This window comes from Crocodylus siamensis, chromosome 1 (assembly GCF_052110815.1).
Source record: "Crocodylus siamensis isolate JL-2025a chromosome 1, ASM5211081v1, whole genome shotgun sequence".
Taxonomy (NCBI): Eukaryota; Metazoa; Chordata; order Crocodylia; family Crocodylidae; genus Crocodylus; species Crocodylus siamensis.
This window is the reverse complement of record NC_143395.1, coordinates 303,522,264-303,543,873: the sequence shown is the minus strand read 5'-3', so window position 1 is coordinate 303,543,873 and position 21,610 is coordinate 303,522,264. Positions and strand designations below refer to the sequence as shown.

Here is a 21,610-nt window from a genome sequence, read left to right as displayed (position 1 = left end):
AAATGACATCAACATGATTAGCCAAGTCTTCTGAAGTACAGAAACTGCAGGTTAAAATATTCAATTATTCTTCCTCACGTAAAGGCAACTTGTTTCTCCTGTGTCAGTGTTATAGGGAAGTTACACACAAAGCCTTGCTTTTCGAGGTTACAGCTTTTCAAAGCACATATTATCAATAAACAATTATTTGGCTAGCCTTGAAAGTATGCATTTATTTCATGAATGAGCTCCAAACACTGAGGGGCAGATCAGATATTGTCAGCTTCCAAATTATCTACTATAGCTTCTTTCCTGGGCTTTTCCATCTGCTTTCCAGTATCACAGCTAAGATGATAGCTTAGCCTGAGTGCAAGGATGTGTGCCTTAGGTGTCAGTCCAGTCGGCTTCTGAGGAAGCGTTTACATTTTATTAGGGAACTGAATGCTCAAGAAAAAACCCCAACTCTCTCGCTTATAGCTATTGTTGGACAATCACTTTAACAAACAAAGCTTCTAAAGTAGCTGACAAGATATATAGCTAAGTATTAATAAACAGAATGAAATTAATCCAAGTATTCCAGAGAGACATCTATACTCGTATATAAATATCCCCTTGACTTGTATGAAAATTCCAATGAGACTGTAAAGCACACCAGACGGTGGAGTGCTCCAGTGAATTATGCATTATTCAATTCTGCCAATTTGCTTTAGTACTTGAAGTTTTGTTTCCATTTTCAGATGCCAATAGCATTGACCATAGGATTTATCTGACATGCCTGCTAGTCTATTGTTAGTTTGTAGCTTCTCTTGATTCCTGTTGAAGAGGGCAGCAAACATAGTTACTATGTTTCAGTTTAGACAGCACTGCTGTCTTCCTGTGGTGTGCCCTAGGGATCTGTGAGGACAGCTTTTCATTGTCATGCACATCTTTCAGACCTGCCTCATGCTTTCATCATGCTGCTGACAAAATATCCAGTTATGGATGTCGCATCATTTTATAGATTTATCCACATCAATCCAAAATACTGCTGGTTGGAATTAGATAAGTTGTTGAATAAAGCTTCTAGACTTACTTTTCATAATGATAATATTTACTGAGGCTTTCTACTAGTAGAAAAATGTTGGTAGCCAGGACACTATATTGTCAGTAGCTGTATATTCAGACTTCATAACAAAAACATATTTTTATTTCCTTCAGGATATTGCTGTGATGATGAGGAAAAAAATCATTTAGCAAGGAAAAAAATTTCAATCAATTCCTTCCTTGTAGTCATTCCCAGGTTCATTGTATAGACAGGAGCTGCTCCTGTTCTGATGACTAAATTATTTATTTTAAGATTCTCTTTTTGGCTCCCATCATATTTTTATCAAAGTTTTATTTCAGTTTTAACTCTTATTTAACTGAGATGTGTTTGTACAAATGGCATAACACAAGTTTTATTATTCATATAAACCAAAGCAAATTGCACCAAATGTATTTAAATTTTTCATCTGTACTTTATAAAAGTCTTCCAACAATGGCATTTTAAACATGCGCACTAATGAAACATTACCAACTGATTGCCCACTTGGTATGTTGTTCTAGCTCCATGGAAAACATTACACACATCTTCTTTCACTGAGCTATTTTGCATTGTATACATGAAAGCTAATATACTGACTTAACAATTAAGATGAGTGTTCAGCTTTGACTCAGAGTTGAAAGCTAGCAGCTGTTTGCAATTACACATAAGGAACTACAAACCCATAAGTTATAATATGGGGAAACACCATATTCTCTCCACAGACAAAGCAAATCCTTAGACATGGACATGGACATACATCCCACCAAAGACAACTGCATGTGTGTATTCCTCAACAGAATCCGGCCTACAAACCTGTTATAGGGCCCTGTTACACCTTATACTGTGAGCCACACAAATGTTGATCAGATTTGTAGGAGTTTGGAGCAGTCACACCTTCAGCCTCAGTGACACATCTGTGGGGAGTGGCTACATCTTAAGGAGCTGGGTTGTGCAGATCAAGAGATAATCCTGCCCTGGAGGGGCATAACTTTGAGCCATATAATGAGTGCTTTAAACAACTTTAAGGTGTTAATGTACAGAGAGTCCAGGGGCTAAGTCCTCTAGGAGCTGCCCAAAATTACCATGCAACAAGGACCATTGTTTCAATTGTTATTAACATCCTGTTAGAAACAAAGATAAATTAAATTTTATAGCAACAGCTCCATTCTGGCTTAGAAAAAAATGATGCAAAGTAACATCACGACCACATCATTTGCCTACATTTCCTATTTACACCGAGAACTATATCAATAAAATTCAACAAAATAGTTTTATGTAACCACTTAAAGGTTGAAATATGGAAAGATGTCAAAATTTGGTAGCAAAAAATAAATGTCTTCTTATTGAAAACATTACATGTACAATGTATTTCAGGAAAATACCCCAGAGGGGATAATGTAACTTCCTTCATCTTTGCATAAACATGTGATCTCATATTTTCAGAAGCGCTATTAATTGGTTATTGGAGATCAAATTCCATAGATTTGTAAAACTATAGTGACCGGCATATCAGGCGCAAAGGATATTCTATAGTATTTTATCAATTCCAAAGCAGATACATTGTGCAGGATTTAAGTTCAGTGCAGGCCTCAAACTGATAAGTATTCTTTGGCTTTAATAGGCCTCCTTTACAAAAAACCTATTTCTTTGTGTCTCCAGCAGATCTTTCAGGACAAGGTCATCTAGCTACTGCTCTTATCATTGCCATGTCTACTATATTCATAATGGCTATTGCCATTGTCTTGATCATCATGTTTTACATTGTGAAAACTAAGCCTTCTGCTCAAGGTAACTGCACAGCATAAAAACTGAAATTACAAAGTGTTTCTTCCAGATAGTTGCTAAGAATGACCATTAATAAGTTGAATTCTTTGTATTTTAGCCTGTTGCACCAGCCATTCAGTAAAAACGGTTGAAGCCCAAGCCAATATGCAAGAAGAGAAGAAAGAAGTAAAAGGTCTGAGTTGTTTTATAGTGTTTCTTTTTTCTACACCAGACAAAACAAGGCTTAAATTCCCTCAATCCATCATCTCATGCGATTTCCCATTTTTAACTGCTTGAACTCCATTTTCATTTAGTAAAGACGTATGCAAAAAGATTTCCATACTACCAAAATTTCACTTAATCCTCTCAATAGCAAGTAAAATGTTAGTAGCATACAGAGAGATTTATGTTTGTAGTAAAACTGCCAGCTAGAGAAGCTGGTGAGGCAAAAATATCACTTGCAGTCTCTGCCAATGTAAACATTTATTTTTTTGATCTGCAGAAAATGTAGTGATATTTGCAGAGAAAGAGGAGTTTGAAAAATTGACCGCAACTCCAGCTAAGACTGTTAAGAGGTATGTAAGAAAAAACAGGCATAAACATGCTTTTAGCTTGGTTAAAGTGAAAAAAGAGCATAATAACTGTTGTAGGACACTAGAGGGAAATGGATACGTATATTTAATATGTAGAAGGATATATAATGAAAAAGAAATTAATGCATTTATCACAAGAAAATATGGACTTAATAACTTCTAGCAGTGAGAGAAACCAGGGAGAACTGGAAACCCCATTCCTTGGACCTGTGAAGGAGAGGACTTAGATTTGAAAATATACTAAAGCTAAAAACAGTTGTAATTTTTGTTGTGGCATTAGCAGAGCTGGGATGTGTCCTGGCCCAGCTGATCTGCTTTAATGGATGATAAAGACATTGCCAGTTGTCCTACAGGGTCAGGTCCCTGCTGCTCCTGGGCTTCAGGGACCCAGTCTTATGGGAAAACTACAAATGAAGAAACCAACTTGGGGCATACCTCTGCAAATGGAGATCTTTTTTTTTATGGCAGCACAAAGTTGATGTCTGTTTTCAGACTAACTGGGTGGGAAATGTTATTGGAAGGAGTGCTGTGTCTTTTCTCAGTGCTCTAATGTACAGTTCATAAGCTCTATAGGGCTGTCTTCTCTCCTGACAGCTCCATTTTGGAAATTTAAGCCTGCTCCAGATCTATAGTTTTCAGATACCCAATAAGTCTGCCCTGCTATTTATCAGCTACAATGGGAGAGTGCATCCCCTGCTGCAGACCTCAAGGATGCATCTTATCCACAGCTTCAGAGATCAGTACATAGATGGCTCAATCTCACAGCAACCTTCTTCCTTGACCTCTCTTAAATACAGAGAGAAGCAGAAAGAGCCAGAATTTTGTCCTAGATGAAAATCATAAGAAAACAACCTTTGTAAAATGGCTCAGTCTTCCCCTTACAATGGGTATGCATGACTGTGTAATTTAGAGCATTTACCTACATCCTCAATAGTAGGATTTAATCTTAATGGTCCCTTTAAAAGGATGAAAACACATATTCCATTTCTAGAAGAAAGGAGAAAAGATATATTTGGAATCAGATTATAAAAGGCTTTGGTAAGACACCCTTACCCTTCATTTTTCAGTGAAAATGATGCCTCTTCTGAGAACGAACGACTTTTAAGTCGCAGTATGGACAGTGATGAAGAAGCTGCAGTTGACAAGCAAGAGGCCCCAGAGAGGTGCTTGTTATCATTAGTCCATTTGGCCAGGGATAAATCTTCAACAAACAACAAATCAACTGGGGTAAGACTGTCCTCAGAACAAAATGTGGAAAATCATTTTGAATTTGTATTTAAATATGCACACCTCCTAGCACCCCAAAAAAGTAGACTGCAAATTGACCTAATCTATAGGAAACTCTGGGGCGATAAAAATAAAATGTTAGCAAATCTCACCTGTGCAGACAGCAGATAGTATTCCCTCGGTGTTTTAGAGCAGGGATGTCCAACTTCTGAGTAGCTGCAGCCTATATACCCCCAGCTGCAAGTTGCAGTCTCACTTGAGCTGCATGTCATGTGGGTCACGCTGTGCAGGAGGCATCCCGTGTGGTATTATGCCAGCACTGCTACACTACACCCTCCCCCCTTCCAATGCAGCAGTGGCCCTGCACTGTACAGTGGCCCTGGGTGACCCAAGTCCACCTGCTATCAGCTCCCTCGGCCCTGCAGGCTGCCCTACTCCATTCCCAGAGGTGGGAAGCAGGAAGCAGAAGCTAGACTGGAGATTACAGTAGCAGCAGCAGGAGAGAGATGGGAGGAGTGGCACCCAGACTGGGAGCCCAGGGACCACAGGTAACCATTCAGGGGGTGCATGCAGTCTTTGGCCCACTGTTTGGATAGCCCAGTTCTAGAAATTCTCTGTGTGCACATAAGATCCATGGTAAAGGCCTGAAAAATTGAGTGCACAAAAAAGGAGACTCAAAAGTAAAGTCCCACCAGCAAATCTGACTTTGCTCTTTGGAACACTACACATTTCATAGTATATATTTTAACAAAAAATGAATATAAGATAGCAAGGCATACATTTAAACAAAGTATGTGTGCATAAATATGACTAGGTTCATGTAATTTTAGGAACCTTAACAATAGGATTTTCTGATTTCTGTGTTCTTAGGTATGGCATATTTATTTCCTAACTGATTTAGCTCAAACTTTCCATAATAGCTTATCTTTCAACTGGGACCAGAGAGAGAACATTTCAGCCCCTAGAGAGATGTTCTTTTAGCAAGTTACAAACAGCTGGAAATAACCTACTAACTCAATGTTTGCATTTTTCTCCTCTTCTCTTCTGAAGTATTTCTTATGCACATATCACCACTGTCTATCTGTAATCCACATTGGATTTATATTAGATACACAGGTTCTCAGACCAAATGAAAGCATCTTATAAGGCTGCATATACAATAGATGGATCCTTATTTGGCTAGTTAGGTTGTCTAAGGCATAGGGCCTGAGCAGAAGACACCTCTACACTAACATAATGTACCAAAATTTTGCACACTGAAGTAAACTACATTAGGCTACAGAGCAGACAGAAGTGCATCTGTCCCAGGCAGGATAGGCAGGTATTACAATAACCACTAAGTGGCTGTGATAATATTCACTTTGACCTGAGCAAATGGCTACTCTGCAATAAGCTGTAGAAAGCTTACACCTATTTCAGTGTAAGTTACACTGGTTTTATCCCACTCAGCGATAACTCTATACAAGATCAGACAAAATTATGCGAGGCTTCGGACACAGCTTCGGATCCAGAGACGCTTCGGAGGCTTCAGGTTCCGAAGCAGCACATCTGGGTCGAAGCGCTGGCTTCATTCGGCTTCCTGAAGCGGTTCAGAGCTTCCAAAGCGCTTCGGAGCTGCCTTTGAGGTCTGGCCACAGGGTATAATGGAGAAACAATAAAGTATCTATAACTTTGTTATTTTTCATCTGATTTGGATGAAAGTTTCCAAGATGGTAGACTCTGCAGAGAGCATGAAGTCTGCCAAGTTTCAAGAAGATCGGTATAGGGGTTTTGGGGGAACTGCACCCCAAATTCTTGAAAGCAAAACTCATGTCACGTCTAGGCGTTACAACAAAGCAGGGTGAAATCTGCAGAGGCAGTAGCTCTTACTGAGGTCACAAAGCCTGCCAAGTTTCAAGAAGATCAGTGCAAGGGTTGGGGGGAACTGCAGCACAAGCTGTGGACAAGCAAAACTTGTGCCATGGGTGACCCTGTGTGTGTTAAGGTGCAGCGCGGTGACAGCTACAGGGATGGTGGCCTCTGCTGCAGCCATGATGCCTGCCAGCTGTTGAGGAGGTTGGTGCAGGGGGGGTTCTGGCTTCTGGGGCCCTGCACCCCTAGCTGCTGACAGACAAAACTCATGCCATGGGTGCTTGTGGGACTGTGTCTATCTTGGCCTGGCTGCTAAGCTACTGTGTTACCACTTACCAATCAATCATGATTCACTCAGAGACCAGCTCAATGCACAGGACCTAGCTAATATAGCCAGTTAATTGCCATCAATTAGCACCTATAAAACTAAGCTAAGGAGAGGAAAGAACACAGACAATCAACTGCCCCAAGACACAGACAGTCAGTCCCACACGCCAGAACCCCCCTGCGCCGATCTCCTCAACAGCTGGCAGGTGTCATGGCCGCAGCAGGGGCCACCATCCCTGCAACTGTCACCCCGCTGTGCCTTAACATACACAGGGTCACCCATGGCACGAGTTTTGCTTGTCCACAACTTGAGGTGCAGTTCCCCCAAACCCCTACACTGATCATCTTGAAACTTGGCAGGCTCTGTGGCCTCAGCATAGGCTACTACCCCACAGTATTCACCCCCCTGTGGTGTAACATGTAAATGTAACAGGAGTTTTGCTTTCAAGAATTTGGGATGTCATTCTCCCCAAACCCCTGCACTGATCTTCTTGAAACTTGGCAGACGTCATGCTCTCTGCAGAGTCTATCATCCCTGAAAATTTCATCCAAATCAGACAAAAACCAACAAAGCTATAGATATTTCATTGATTCTCCATTATACCTTATGGCCGGATCTCCGAGGCGGCTCCCAAGCTTCGGAGCCACTTTGGTTGATTGAGCTAGAAACCTGGTCCGCAGCTCTAGATCAGATTGCTACTGACTCACACAGGCCTACTGGCCATTCCTTTTTTTCAGTGTTGCAAAAGTCAATTATTCTAGTAGAAATATGTCATCTGTTCTAGTCCCAACCACCACTTCTCTTAGACCCTCAGTTGGAATACACTTATAATGACTTGAAGCTTCTAACAGAGTATTCAAAGCAATGTTCAGAAAGCATGGATTGTACCCAGATTCTCAACTTCAGTGCCTCAGGTTCCACAATTGAATGAGTACCGTTCCCCTGCATTTATGACAGTAGCATTTTCACTGGGGCTGGAGAAGAAAACATTGGGTGCATCTACACATGCCATTAATGTTCAGCAATAAAGTCCAGAGCTTATTGCTCAGAAGTTTATTGCTCCCAGATATGCTGTTTACATGTGCACCCAGTCTGCAGTACACTGAGCTGGGTTGGAGCAGCCCTGGCTATCAGGGAACTCCAGGGGTTAGCCTGCTAGCTGAGGCTACTTTGACAAGGTTCAACATGCTGCGGCGGGACTGGCTGGGACCTGAAGGAGCTTCAGCACGGGGCTAGCCAGCAGGCAGTCCCCTGCACTGAAGCGCCCCAGCCAGATGGGTTAGTGACTACACGTCCACTGCTGTGCATAAAAAAACCCCCAAAACCTCAGCAGCAGGGTCGTATATGTATCTGCAAGTATGACCCTGCTGTGGAGTTAATTAGTTTTCTGCACCCTAATAGGGGTGCACGTGCAGACATTGAGACATTTACTGCAGAGCTAACTAGTCAGCTCCATAGTAAAAATGTCGTGTAGATGCACCCATTTAAAACAGATGATGGTTTTAAGAGGCCTTTAAGCAAGGTGAAGGAAAGTTATTGAAAAAACTAGAAAAATACAGAGGGAATTTTAAAACCAGATCTGCCTTGCTCTGTACTCTTAGGTCCTAGTTAAAATATTATGCAATAAGTTACTATACAGAAGATCCAAAATGAAAACTCAGCCTTGTACATTTACACATGGGCTGGGAGAGGCACAGATTCAGCAACTTTTGTCCTTAGAGAAGAAAGTGTCTTACCTCATTCTGGCTAGACTTGGGAAGGAAGTGTTGTTTAGCTTCTCTGCCTCAGAGACAATCAATAAGGACAGCTCAGAGACAATGCAATAAGGACAGCTTCAGAGTAGAAAATACAGTGGGGGATTGTAGATACTTTTGGAGACGGTCTAAGAAAACCCATTGGAAAAATATACCATATGTATCCATATCCAAGACAATCCTGAATTTAAGATGACTAGAAAATAATTAGATTCTATACAAAGAAAATTTATAAATTTGTTATGAGATGAGGGGAATTGTGGGTGGAGGGGGGAGACAAGAGGTGCAGAGGTGGCAGGGGGCAGGCAACAGCAGCCTGTCTGTCCACCATCTTGTACTTGATTCCAAGATAAGGGTGTTTCCCCTCTAAGGTTAAATGGGAGAAAAAACACATTTTAGAATTAAGTAGATACAGTATTAACTACTAACATGCTTATAAAATGGCTTCTCCAAATAATAATAACTACTCTGATTCAAAAACTGAAAAAATTATTCTGCCTTCCTAGACTGTCTCTCACCCTGTTCTCATCAAGAAACTGGGGGACTGTGATGTCGACACCCACACAGTCAAATGGGTCACCAACTGGCTGGAGGGCCACACCCGGAGGGTGGTGGTAGATGGGTCCTTCTCAACCTGGAAGGACGTGGGCAGTGGGGTTCCGCAGGGCTCGGTCCTCGGGCCCGCACTGTTCAACATTTTCATCAGCGATTTGGACGAGGGGGTGAAAAGCACCCTGTTCAAATTTGCTGATGACACTAAGATGTGGGGGGATGTGGGCACGTTAGATGGAAGCAACAGACTACAATCAGACCTAGACAGGTTACAAGGGTGGGCGGACGAGAATAGGATGGGATTCAACACAGACAAGTACAAAGTGATGCACTTGGGGAGGAAGAACCAGCACCATACCTACAGGCTGGGGAACTCCCTTCTCGCCAGTGCAGAGGCAGAAAAGGATCTTGGAGTCACTATTGATGCCAAGATGAACATGGGCCGGCAGTGTGGGGATGCAGTCAGGAAGGCCAACCGCACCTTGTCATGCATCCACAGATGCCTCTCGAGTAGGTCCAAGGAGGTGATCCTCCCCCTCTATGCGGCACTGGTCAGGCCACAGCTGGAATACTGCATCCAGTTCTGGGCACCGCACTTCAAGAGGGATGTGGACATCATACAGAGGGTCCATAGGAGGGCCACTTACGTGATCAGAGGACAGCAGGGCAGGGCCTATGAGGAGAGGCTGAGGGACCTGAACCTGTTCAGTCTCCAAAAGAAAAGGCTGAGGGGGGATCTAGTGGCCTGTTATAAACTAGTCAGGGGGGATCAGCAGGCATCGGGGGAGTCCCTGTTCCTCTGAGCACTACCGGGAGTGACCAGGAATAACGGTCACAAGCTGGTGGAGGGTAGATTTAGGCTGGATATCAGGAGGCGCTACTTCACAGCCAGGGCAGCTAGGATCTGGAACCAACTTCCAAGAGAAGTGGTGCAGGCTCCTACCCTGGGGGTTTTTAAGAAGAGGCTAGACGAACACCTTGCTGGGGTCGTTTGACCCCCAGTACTCCGTCCTGCCATGGCAGGGGGTCGGATTAGATGATCTACTCAGGTCCCTTCTGACCCTAGAAACTACGAAACTATAAACACATAATGTGAAGATTATATAACATCCATGAAATAATTGCAGTCTCATCTCATCAGATAGGAAGTATGTGAAGACCTGATACAAACCTGTGTGACAAGTCGAGAGTAGGGCACTCAATTAATTGTGGCCTATAATCATAGTCTACAGCAGCGTTTCTTAACCCGTGGGGTGTGACCCAAAAGTGGGTTCAAAGAATATATGAAAGGGTCATGAACAAACTTTAAATATGGATCAACAATCTTTAAAAATGGGTTCTCCTTTAAAGGACAAAAATGTGGGAAACCGTGGCATTTCCCTTGCAGGCTGGCAGAGCTCCAGCCTGCAAGAGATATGTTTGGGGGCCCCTATGCCCCAGATACCTCCCCCCTTCTCCATACACTCACCCCCTGCCCCACACACGGGGGGCTGGGGCTTAGGGGCAGGAGGCAGCAGGTTGGGACTGAGGGGCACTGGCAGGGCCAGGGGGTTGTTTTCTACTTAAACTATTTACTGGATCAGGACTGGCCATTCATGTTTACAAAAAAGGTTGAGAACCAGAGGTCTAGAGACCCAGCTGGCTTCTGTAGTCCAGTCAAAACAAAACTGCGAACAAAAATCTCCCCACAAAACTAAAAATGTCCAAAAAGCGCCTTTTTAGTTTGGCTTCTTTCTAAATAGCTTTTGTGAAAAGTAGAGGCTTTTTGTAGACAGTGCTTGAGTCTCATCAAGAAGCCAGTTTTTCTAATGACTTGCTTTTAATTAGAACTATCTGAAGGATGATCGTTCCCTTTCATGTTGAGGTTTAGAAATTAGTTTAGCATTGAAACAAAACCAAAGGCTTTAACATGATTTTGCTAAACGGGATCTTGTCAAAGGCTTTTCCCAAAGCAGTATATATTAGATATCATATGTGTGTGTGTGTGTGGGGGGGGGGGGGGGGAGATAAGCGTCTGCCAGAAATGATCAAAGATCCCTTGACCTCAGAAATCTTCTCTGTCCAAAACTTAATTGAAATTATTACATCTCTGAAATGTTTTCAGCTTATGAAACACCATATATGGGCAAAAATAGTTTTAATTGAAAATGATATGACTGGTTCTACACCTAACGTCAATCTGCAAAAAATCCTCTAAATTTAAGTCTCTTGCAGTGCGTTGGAAGAATCATTTGGTTCATCATTGTTGGTCCAATTTACCTGACAGCTCCTGCATTTAGGCATATATCTGTGCTATTTAATTTGCTCTCTTTGCAAATAGTTGAGTGGGGTTTATAAAAGGAACTAAATGCTAAAACACCCAGAGTGGTATCTTCACTGATCTAAATTATACAACCCTGGAAGAAAGTGAGATTTCCCTACAGTGGAAAGCAAAAAAGCATGTTTATTCTTAAATCACTGTATTGTTCTCCATTATGAATCTTCAGCATAAGACCTAGGAGGCTTTATGCAATTCAGTGTTTTCAGAGCCCTGAAAAGAAGAGCTTCTAAAGCATTGGAGCAGTTGCATTGTGACTGGTTGCCTCTGGCTAGGAATGATCTTTTCACTTGACTAAAAATATAATGAAATATAACTCTTTAAAACATGTTTTCGTTCCCTTTAGATTCAAAGTCGAAGGAAAAAGATTCTTGATGTATATGCTAATGTATGTGATGTTGCAGAAGGTGAGTGTGAACAAGAAATAATCAGAAAATGTACACAGAATTAAATCACAGTTGTTTGCTGGGAATAGACCCCCCCTTTACCTTCATATGAAAAGACATGCTTCAAAGAGAAAATTCCAATCTAGAGAACATACTTTGTATAAGTTACTTGTTTTAAGCAGGTTAAATAAATGAGTTAAAATATGTTTTGATAAGAAGTTGGAAAATAAGGTTTGGGTTTGGGGGTGAAGAGGAGGGGAGAGGAGGTTGTAGATTATGTCAGACAAGTGTTTCGCCTTTCTGTGCCCCTAGGTGCCTTCCTTCTACCTCACTGTCACCACATCCTGAAACCACCACATCCATGTCAACCAGTGTTTATAGAGTGAAACCTATTTAACACCTGATGGCCTGTATGGTCTAGACCAGAGCCAGGCAACCTATTCTGGCTGTGGGCCAGATAACCCACCCTGGGTCAGAGGTGGGCGCACAAGTGCTAGGATCTGGCCTCCACCGGTGTGTCTCTACAGTGGCACAGGGAGAGTGCCTGCAGCTAAAGCTGGCCTGTGGGGTAGATCCAGTGGTTCCCAGGGTCAAGCCAGCCTGCAGGTAGTAATCTGATCCCAGGTCTAGGCAGATTAATTTCTCCGTGTAACAAAGGGCAAAACCATATTTATTTTCCACTTTACAAAAGTCTTTGTGCGTGTGTTATCTGGAAAAATGTAGGTCTCAGCTCATTGCTACTGGTCATGAAACAGGAAAAAACTCCATATATATAAAAAAGTAAATACAAAAGTCAGAGGATAGTTCTGGGAAGTGTATATTCCCATATTGTATCTTGCAATATGGGAAATGGTCATTTGCAAATAGTTGAGTGGGGTTTGGAAATGGTCAAAAAGCAAACCCCGGCCCTAGGGTCAGTGCTTAAACCCAGCCTTTGAAAATTAACATTAAGGATGACAGAGACCGCCTGTGAAGGGACTGTGCCTGGAAAGTTTCCACATGAAGACAAGAGGCATCATTGCAGCATCTGCATTCCTCTTATTTCTGCAAGAATGGTTTATCATTACAAAAATATGTACGGCCAGATCCTATTCCACCTATTAAGTATCTAAATGGATTTAGGGTAGAATAGGATTGCATTTATGTGTCTGCTTAAATCCCTGAAAAAATATTAAGATGGCTACACTTATAACATGCCTTGTCATCTTAGCTTTGAGATGAAGTCACAAAAAGCAGAGAATAGGAACAATACCCAATCAACCTTGTGTGTTAGCTTTTCAGGGACTCAAGAAGGCTGGAATAGGATCTCACTTGGGCACCTAAACAGGCTAGTCAGAAAGTAAGGCAACATGGCGCTTTGTAGACTAACTCTAAATGGTTTGGATCAGCAGTGCTCATGGTTTTTGCCCTACAGGCATGAGACTGGTCTGTGGGCTAGATTGGGCCATTCACCACCCCTGCATGCTGGCACCAGGCTTTAGGGTCCCTGTGGCACACTTGCCCAACCCGCGCACTCTGGGATTGGGCCCTGTGTCACCCTGCATGCCTCATTTAGAGTGCAGGGACAGGGTCTGCAGGGCTCCTCACAGATAACCCAGCGCTAGGGGCTGGATTGCTGCCTGTGAGCTTGTAAGGCAGGAGCCAAGCACCCTTGGTTAGTCTAATTTAACATTAGACTATAAAGGTGCTGCCTTGTTATGCTTTCTGCATAACTTCAGATGAATGTGCTTAGCTATGGTTTAGAGATGCTGCTTGCAACAAAGTCAGGGAAACATCAGATTAGGTAATCTAGTTTACTCCAGACCCATCTGAGGGGATGACTATCAGTGCGTTATTCCCTGTGCCATTAAGCAACAACTGAATTTGACATTGCTGGAACTCTGGCTGCTGTTGACTAGCCTGCAATGAAAAACAAAATGCCTTTGCTAAACTCACACATCTGTATCTGTGGAATTGCTCATTGGGATATTTCTGCAGCTACTTGGGGTAGCTGAGACAGGGATACAGTAATAAGTAACTATTGAATAATTTCCCATACAAATTCCCACATGCATTCTTCCCTTATTGTCTCCAGGTTTCCTTCTCTCCTTACAAGACTCTACCAGTCCCATACTGTCATTTGGGGCAATTCATTTAGGCAGTACACATAATAGTCACCAGGGTACCAGGCAGTTGGGTTAATTCACACATGAGAAAGTTAGATGTAGTTACTGTGGTATCCTGGTTTAAGTATATACTATTGAATATTACAGTAATCCTTATTGTTCTGTAAGAAACATCTGTAGTCATCAAAATCTGTGTACTGAAGCTCCTGACTAAGAATCTCCTCTTTGACAGGTCTCAGTCCCACAGAACTGCCTTTTGACTGCCTGGAGAAGACGAGCAGGATGCTCAGCTCAACCTACAACACTGAAAAAGCCATTGTGAAAACATGGCGCCACCTTGCTGAGAGCTTTGGATTAAAGAGAGATGAAATAGGTGGTATGACAGATGGCATGCAGCTCTTTGACCGAATCAGTACAGCTGGCTATAGTATCCCTGAACTTCTAACCAAACTGGTACAAATTGAGCGATTGGATGCTGTTGAATCTTTGTGCGCAGATATTTTGGAATGGGCACAAACATCGCCTACACCTGCACTACCAGCTGCTTCCTGATGGTCATGCTTGTGATCCTGCTGGGAGTGGGTGGCCTGGTGGGGCTCTCAGTGGCGCGGGAGCCCCCAGGAAGTGCCAGGCCAGTTACCACCCCGGTGAAAGAGCGGTCAGGGCACCTTAATAACCCTAGCTCCCACAAGCTCCCTTCACTTCAAAAGGATCTGCAAGCACACCAAGTCCAAGACCAGCGTGTCCAGGATGTTGGAGAGGGATTGAAAAGAACTGGTGCTTTCCTTACAGTTACATATTCTGTCATTCTAAAGGGTGAACTGAGACAACAGTTGAAACTGAATTTGACACACAAACAAAAGAGCAAAAATCTTCAGAGAAATACAAGATTAAATGTTTCATTAGACATAATGGCTTTTGTTAAACAGTTGCTGATAGTAAATGAACACTAATGCCAGTTTTCCATTCTGTTTACAAGAATGGATGCAGATTAGTCTGTTGGTATCCTGTTTTTGAAGAAAGTTTAAACTATTTAAAGATATTTCTATCATGTCAGGCCTTGTTCAGTAATTTAAAGCTACAGTCAGATACAGTACCATGGAATACAGATAATGCCTGTACATTTCTATAGTTTCTAACACATGTAATAGGTAACCTATTTCATTCCTTATTTATCCTATGGATTTGCTGAATAAAGAAGTGTGTACATTAACTAGATTCACAGTTTCCCTAGTTTAACTAATAATTCCAGATAGAAAAAAATGATCAAGGTCATCAACAGATCTCAAATGACTGTCTATATGTCAATGCATTCTTGGTCTACACAAACATTTCAGAAATTTATTAATGCATACTGCTAACTGACTAAAGACACAGTAGTTAGAAAGTTGACTACTTTTAACTTAAAAGGAACATATTTTAATATCTTCTGTATTTACAAAAAAACCTCTCTAGGCAATAAAAATGATTGCATAAGACATTAAAAACAAAAAAAAAAAGCAGAATCAGTAAAAGAGCCACTTAAAGAGTACAAAGGCAACTGCTTTTAAAAACTATTATATATGCCTACAGAAGTATGAAGCATGAGCAGTTGCTGAAGAGAAAATAGTTCCTCATGAGTCAATTCCTTTTATAGGGGCGTTAGACTGAGGTTGTTCACAGCAACAATATATCTTATTTCCTTCTAAATGTTAACAAATCTATTTTTTGTGGCAGGATGGGTTTTTTTTCAGTCAATAATCACAGACCAGAAGCCAGTAGCTGTTAACAAACCTGGTAGGCTAATTTGCAGTTCAGTTCCTTGCTAAAATGCTGTGATGACAGGTTTCAGCAGGTGTTATTATTAATCTAGAAGAAATTTCATGATTTACAAAGATTTATTTTTAATTACAGATTGCACGACTGAGCAAACATGTTATAAAACTATCAGTCAGTCATATCTTTGAAGTTAATAACCAGTTTTTCACCAGTAAGCATATAGAACGTAACTGTGGTAGAGTTATAATTATGTGCTGAATATTTAATAACAATATTTGGTGTCCATATTTGCTGATCTTTACACTGCTTATTTCGAGTAGCCTGGGAGCTACATACTCCAACATGAGACTTAATTATCCTTTTAGTTTCTCTTTGAAGTCTATTTATCCCTCATATTATCTGGCAATAATTATAAAACCATCTTGCTAAATTAGTTTGCAAGTGCTGAACAGGCTTATAATTCTGTCCTTTACCTATTCGTAAAAAAGCAGCCATCTTCACTTGCTTTCATATTTAAGCAACAGGCATCGGCCTAAACCTAAAACTTGGGAGTGACACAGGCCTGAATTAACAGATACTTAAAAGCAGGGGTGAATTTCTGTCTTCATTTGAAGTGAAGATAGTAACAAACTGACTGGAGTGGGGCCAGAGTTTTGCCTGGATACAAAATTTTATTTCAAGTTTATCTCTACTTATAAAACAAAAATAAAAAGGGAAGGAAGTTGCTGTTCTTATGCTAGTGTATAATTACAGTGTAAACTTTCAGCCAAAAGGGCTGATCTTCCATATTTGTTTTATTTGATATTAATATGTTATTTACTTATGTAAAGACATATTACAGTAATAATGTGTTTATTGACCCTCAAAGACAGTAAGGCCTGGAAATCAATGTTGCCAATGTGAACAGACTATTTAACATTATTCTATTGAGTATAGAAATATTTTATTGTGTTACACAAAAGATATACATGAATGAAAACAGGATTTCTGTACATCTTGCCCAAAGATATCATTTCTAATAATTTTGTTTAATGTTGTATATATAACTTATTGTATTGTGCAATATAAATATATAAATAAGCTAATAAAATTAAGATATGAAATGTGCTAATGTTAGTCATTTATTCGTTTAAATTACTTATTGTCTTACAGGTCTGAAATTAAATGTAATCAGGGCCTAGCAAGCACACTTGTTGTACAGGAGGTCTAGATAACATACATGAAGGGATCTGTATTCTAGTAAAATACTGTTGGTGGTGGTTCTGGCAGCTAAAATACTTGGCTAGGAAACAGGATACTTGAGTTCTAGACCATCAGGGAGTAAAATCTCACATCTTCCTTCTGAGAGTGAGCAAAACATCTTCATCAGCGACTTGGACGAAGGGGTAAAAAACACCCTGTTCAAATTTGCAGATGACACCAAGACGTGGGGAGAAGTGGGCACACTAGATGGGAGGAATAGGCTGCAATTGGACCTAGACAGGTTACAGGGGTGGGCGGATGAGAATAGGATGGGATTCAACACCGACAAGTGCAAGGTGATGCACTTGGGGAGGAAGAACCAGCACCATACCTACAGGCTGGGGAACTCCCTTCTCGCCAGTGCAGAGGCAGAAAAGGATCTTGGAGACACTGTTGATGCCAAGATGAACATGGGCCAGCAGTGTGGAGAGGCAGTAAGGAACCTCACCTTGGCATGCATCCACAGATACATCTTGAGCAGGTCCAAGGAGGTGATCCTCCCACTCTATGAAGCACTGGTCAGGGCGCGGCTGGAGTACCGCGTCCAGTTCTGGGAGCTGCACTTCAAGAGGGACGTGGACAACATGGAGAGGGTCCAGAGGAGGGCCACTCTCATGATCAGGGGGCAGCAGGGCAGGCCCTACAAGGAGAGGCTAAGGGACCTGAACCTGTTCAGCCTCCACAAGAGAAGGCTGAGGGGGGATCTAGTGGCTTGTTACAAACTGGTAAGAGGGGACCAGCAGGCATTGGAGGAGTCCCTGTTCCCCTGAGTACTACCAGGAGTGACCAGAAATAACGGTCACAAGATGGCAGAGGGTAAATTCAGACTAGACATCAGGAGGCGCTACTTCACTGTCAGGGTGGCTAGGATCTGGAACCAACTTCCAAGCGAAGTGGTGCTGGCTCCTACCTTGGGGGTCTTTAAGAGGAGGCTGGATGAACACCTTGCTGGGGTCATTTGACCCCAGTACTCTTTCCTGCCATGGCAGGGGGTCGGACTAGATGATCTGCTCAGGTCCCTTGTGACCCTACCAGCTATGAAACTATAAAACAGAAGACTAGGATGAGGATGCTCTCCCATCCCTTTTATTGAAACTGGACCACTATGCAGCAAGAAATGCAAGATTCATGGGATCAGGAAGAGATAGTCTGCAACAGGGAGCCTGGCTACAAACCTAGACGTTTAAAAGCTCACCCAAGATGTGATAGTTCTGGGTACCGATCCATTTTTTATTCACTAACTATTTAATAGAAAGCAAAAAAAAAAAAAAAACAATCCAGGGAGTAGGGATAAGAACCTAGAACTCCTCCCTCTTCAGTTTGTGCCCTGACTATTAGGCTTTCACAGGTGGGGTGCCGAGTATCTAAAAATTCTGGTTATCTGAGGCAGGGGCTTTCACCCGTTTGAAAACCCCTGCGGAGCTGTGGGGGGGAGGCAGGGGGAGCAGCCACACACAGAGTGGGGGTGGATGGGGGTGGTGGCAGCAACTGCATGAAGAACAGCACTGACCTCCCAAATTCCTAGGCACGTGGTATAACCACTAACTGTTACATAAGGTGGATGTGGTGGCAGTGGTGGCATAACCAGTAGCCACATTTTGAAAGAAAAAAAAAACCATTTATCTCCTATGTGGAACAGTTGTAGGGGTCTCCAGGCTCAGGATAATGAATGGAGGAGACACACTCTCTAGTCCCAATTCAGGCACCTAAGATAAAGTGGAAGTTAAAATACAAACCTGAGCAGAGCACTGGCTAGCTCTGAGGCAGCCCCCTGCTTTACATGCAGATTTTTTGGATCACCCTTCCCAAATACCTACCACATTTTCTTACATATCATACCCTCCCAAATAAGACACACACCTTGTTTTTAGAAGACAGAGGGTGCATCTACACAAGACACTTTACTGCAGCGTTGACTAATTAGCTCCGCAGTAAAATGTCACTGTCTACATGTGCGCCCCTATTAGGCCGGAGTAAACTAATTAACTTCATCATAGGATAGTACTGCCTGACACAACTATGGCAGACTTATTTACTGTGCCGCAACACACCTGTAGATGGTGACCTGGGATGGCTGAGCATGAGGGTCTTACAGTGTGGGGGCTGCCTGCCGATTAACCCCGCACTGTAGCACCCTCATGCCCCAGCCAGCCCCGTGATATTAATGCAATGCATTGCTTCCAGGTGCAGCATTTTTCTGTGTGTCCTCAAAATGTTGCGGTCCTGGGCACACAGGTAAAAGCTGTGCCCGGGAACAATAAACTTTGGGGCAAACTGCGTCAGTGTTTATTGCATTGCATTCATATCACATGTAGATCCACCCAGAATGTAGAAAAAAAGATTATTCCAGAGCTATAAGTGCAAGATCTGACCACATGCAGTAGCTTACTTGCCCTCATCCAGCTCGCTAGCCACTTCAGGCAAAAGCTAGTGTTACCTCTTCACAACTGCTGCTGAATTCACTGTGGTTTTTGGCTGCTCAGTCAAAAGCCACCACCAATTTGGCAGTAATTATGAGAGGGTTAAAGCTGGACTCTACCCTTGATGCTTGCTAGCCTGGAGAGAAGTGTTACATACAGTGTCTTCGATGCTTCTATTCTGGTAAAGAAAACCAGCTTATGATACATTAACCAAACATTTTCCAAGTGGAAGGAACTTGAATGTGTCAGAAAACGAAGAAATACTTTTTGTTTATGATTTACATTATATATTCATTATTTGATTCCATGAGTATTGATGCTCCTTAATAGCTAAGGGTAGGAAAGACTGAAGAAAAGTAATCTATTAGGAATCATTTGCCAAAGGAATAATATTTAACCCAAAACTTAGTCAAAATTCATTGTGTTCAAAACATTGCTTTCATTAAACAAGAGAAACACACCAGAAAACCAAGATTCTTAGTTTCAACAAGGTATAGAAACAGAGAACTGGAAGGGACTTCTCATGCCATCAACTCCAATCCCCTGCATTTACAAGGAAACTTTTATTCAAAAGGATTTGCAAGAAGAGTCACTTTCTAAACTGTGGCCATAAATCTATAAAAATATAACAATGCATGATTATAAAAATCTACAATGTGGCACAGGAAGAGAGAAGGAGATAGAATGAAATTTGATAGATAAAATATTCTCAGCGAATCCTAGGAAGTGGACCATACTCTGTGTAATAGAGATAAGCAAAATTTCACACTGGTCCTCCCAGTCGCACCTAGGGAAATTTTGTTTCCTGACAAACACCAGGTTTTCTTTTGACCCAACATGCACAAGACCCACCAGCCAGAGACCACCCAAGATATACTTCACTACCACCAGATCATTGTACCTAATCTTTTACCTCCAGCTTGGCCAGTGTCCAATACTTCAAAAGAAAACAAGGAGCTAGGCACAGAAGCTAGATCATGCATTGAAGGAAGGAAAAGTATATCTTCCTGATCCCAGCAAGTGCTTAGCAGAAACCCTGAAGCATGGGATTACCAAATATATGCTACCATATATGCAAACAGCTAAAGTAGAGATCAAGTTTCTTTCAACCCACTCAGAGGAAAAATCACATACTTCAGTGGTTGTTAAACTGGGGTATGCATACCACCAGTAGTACACAGATGACCTGGAAGTGGCACGTGGAAGGCCAGGGGGAGGGGCTGCACACAGCTAGAGCCCAGCAGCAGCCTGCTGCACACAGCCAAGAACACAGCACTGCATGTCGAGCAGCAGCCAGTAGGTAATTGTGCTGGGGGAAGGGGGAAGATTAAGGCCCCCACGGTGAGGGAGGCAGAGGCAGGGATGAACGGGTCCCCGGGGCAGGTGGTGCAATGGTCAGAGCCTGGGTGGCTCATCCAGGGGCATGATGGAAGGACACTACTCCCTGCTACTGCGTGCACCTCAGGGCAGGCATGGGGGCCACAGGGCCCCTGGATCTGTGCATGGGGCAGAGATAGGCTGCCAATGCTTGCTTGGCTTTTCACCACACTGCCACTGGCTCAGGAGCTTCGTGTGATGCCATGTGCCTCTGCCCCTGCAACAGGCACCAGTTCCACGGACAGGGGCATGCAGGGAACGGATTGCAACTCTGTTCCAGCCCTGCATTGTCACTGCTCCAAGATCCTGGCCCTGGCCCCAGAGGCAGCTCCCCACTTAGATGCATGCCCTGCCCATGTGGGTCCAGCCAGTCTCCATGGAGACCCTAGGATCATGGGGTGGGGACCATGCTGGGTCAGGGCTGGGGCCCCAGGTCTGTCAGCAGAAATATGCAGGGCCATGGCCTGGGGCAAAACCACAATCCACTCCTTGCATGTGTCTGCCCTGTGAGGGATGTGTGAGGGTGGGGGTAGGGGTGTGTATGAGGGTGTGTGCACGTGTGGGTGGAGGGGGGGAACTGTCTGGGTGCTAGGTCCCAGGAGCTGGTTGGGGGTGAAGGGATAGGAGGCACGCATGCAGCAGAGCTCACCTGGGCTGTGTGGTCCTCAGCTGCCCGCACGGCACTCCTCATGGGACCACACCTGGCAGGGACACCTGGCAGGGGCAGCCCATGCCATCCTCCAACTCACACCTGCTGGCCTGGCCTTGGCCAGCAAGCACAGCTTACCGGAGGGGCTGCTCCCAGTGTGGGTGCAGCCACCCAGGTGCTGCTCAGCTCCCCTCGCCTCCAGCAATGTCTCCTGCTCCTGCTCCTGTCCCTGCTGTGCTGCTCCA

At 43.0% G+C, this 21,610-nt stretch overlaps 1 protein-coding gene across 3 annotated transcripts in view; it reads left to right on the top strand.

Annotated features, from left to right (window-relative positions):
* Positions 1–16,784, top strand: part of EDAR (ectodysplasin A receptor) — a 127,764-nt gene extending 110,980 nt beyond the window's left edge. For 2 of the 3 annotated variants that reach the window (XM_090021410.1, XM_090021419.1), the window contains 6 exons: positions 2,702–2,830; positions 2,925–2,999; positions 3,309–3,381; positions 4,467–4,626; positions 11,775–11,835; positions 14,152–16,784. In XM_090021410.1, the coding sequence (XP_089877536.1) occupies positions 2,702–2,830; positions 2,925–2,999; positions 3,309–3,381; positions 4,467–4,626; positions 11,775–11,835; positions 14,152–14,471 (818 nt within the window). In that variant the 3' untranslated portion in view covers positions 14,472–16,784. The remainder of the gene's footprint in view (positions 1–2,701; positions 2,831–2,924; positions 3,000–3,308; positions 3,382–4,466; positions 4,627–11,774; positions 11,836–14,151) is intronic. The other variant, XM_090021429.1, reaches the window with a different exon arrangement.
* The last annotated feature ends 4,826 nt before the right edge of the window (positions 16,785–21,610 follow it).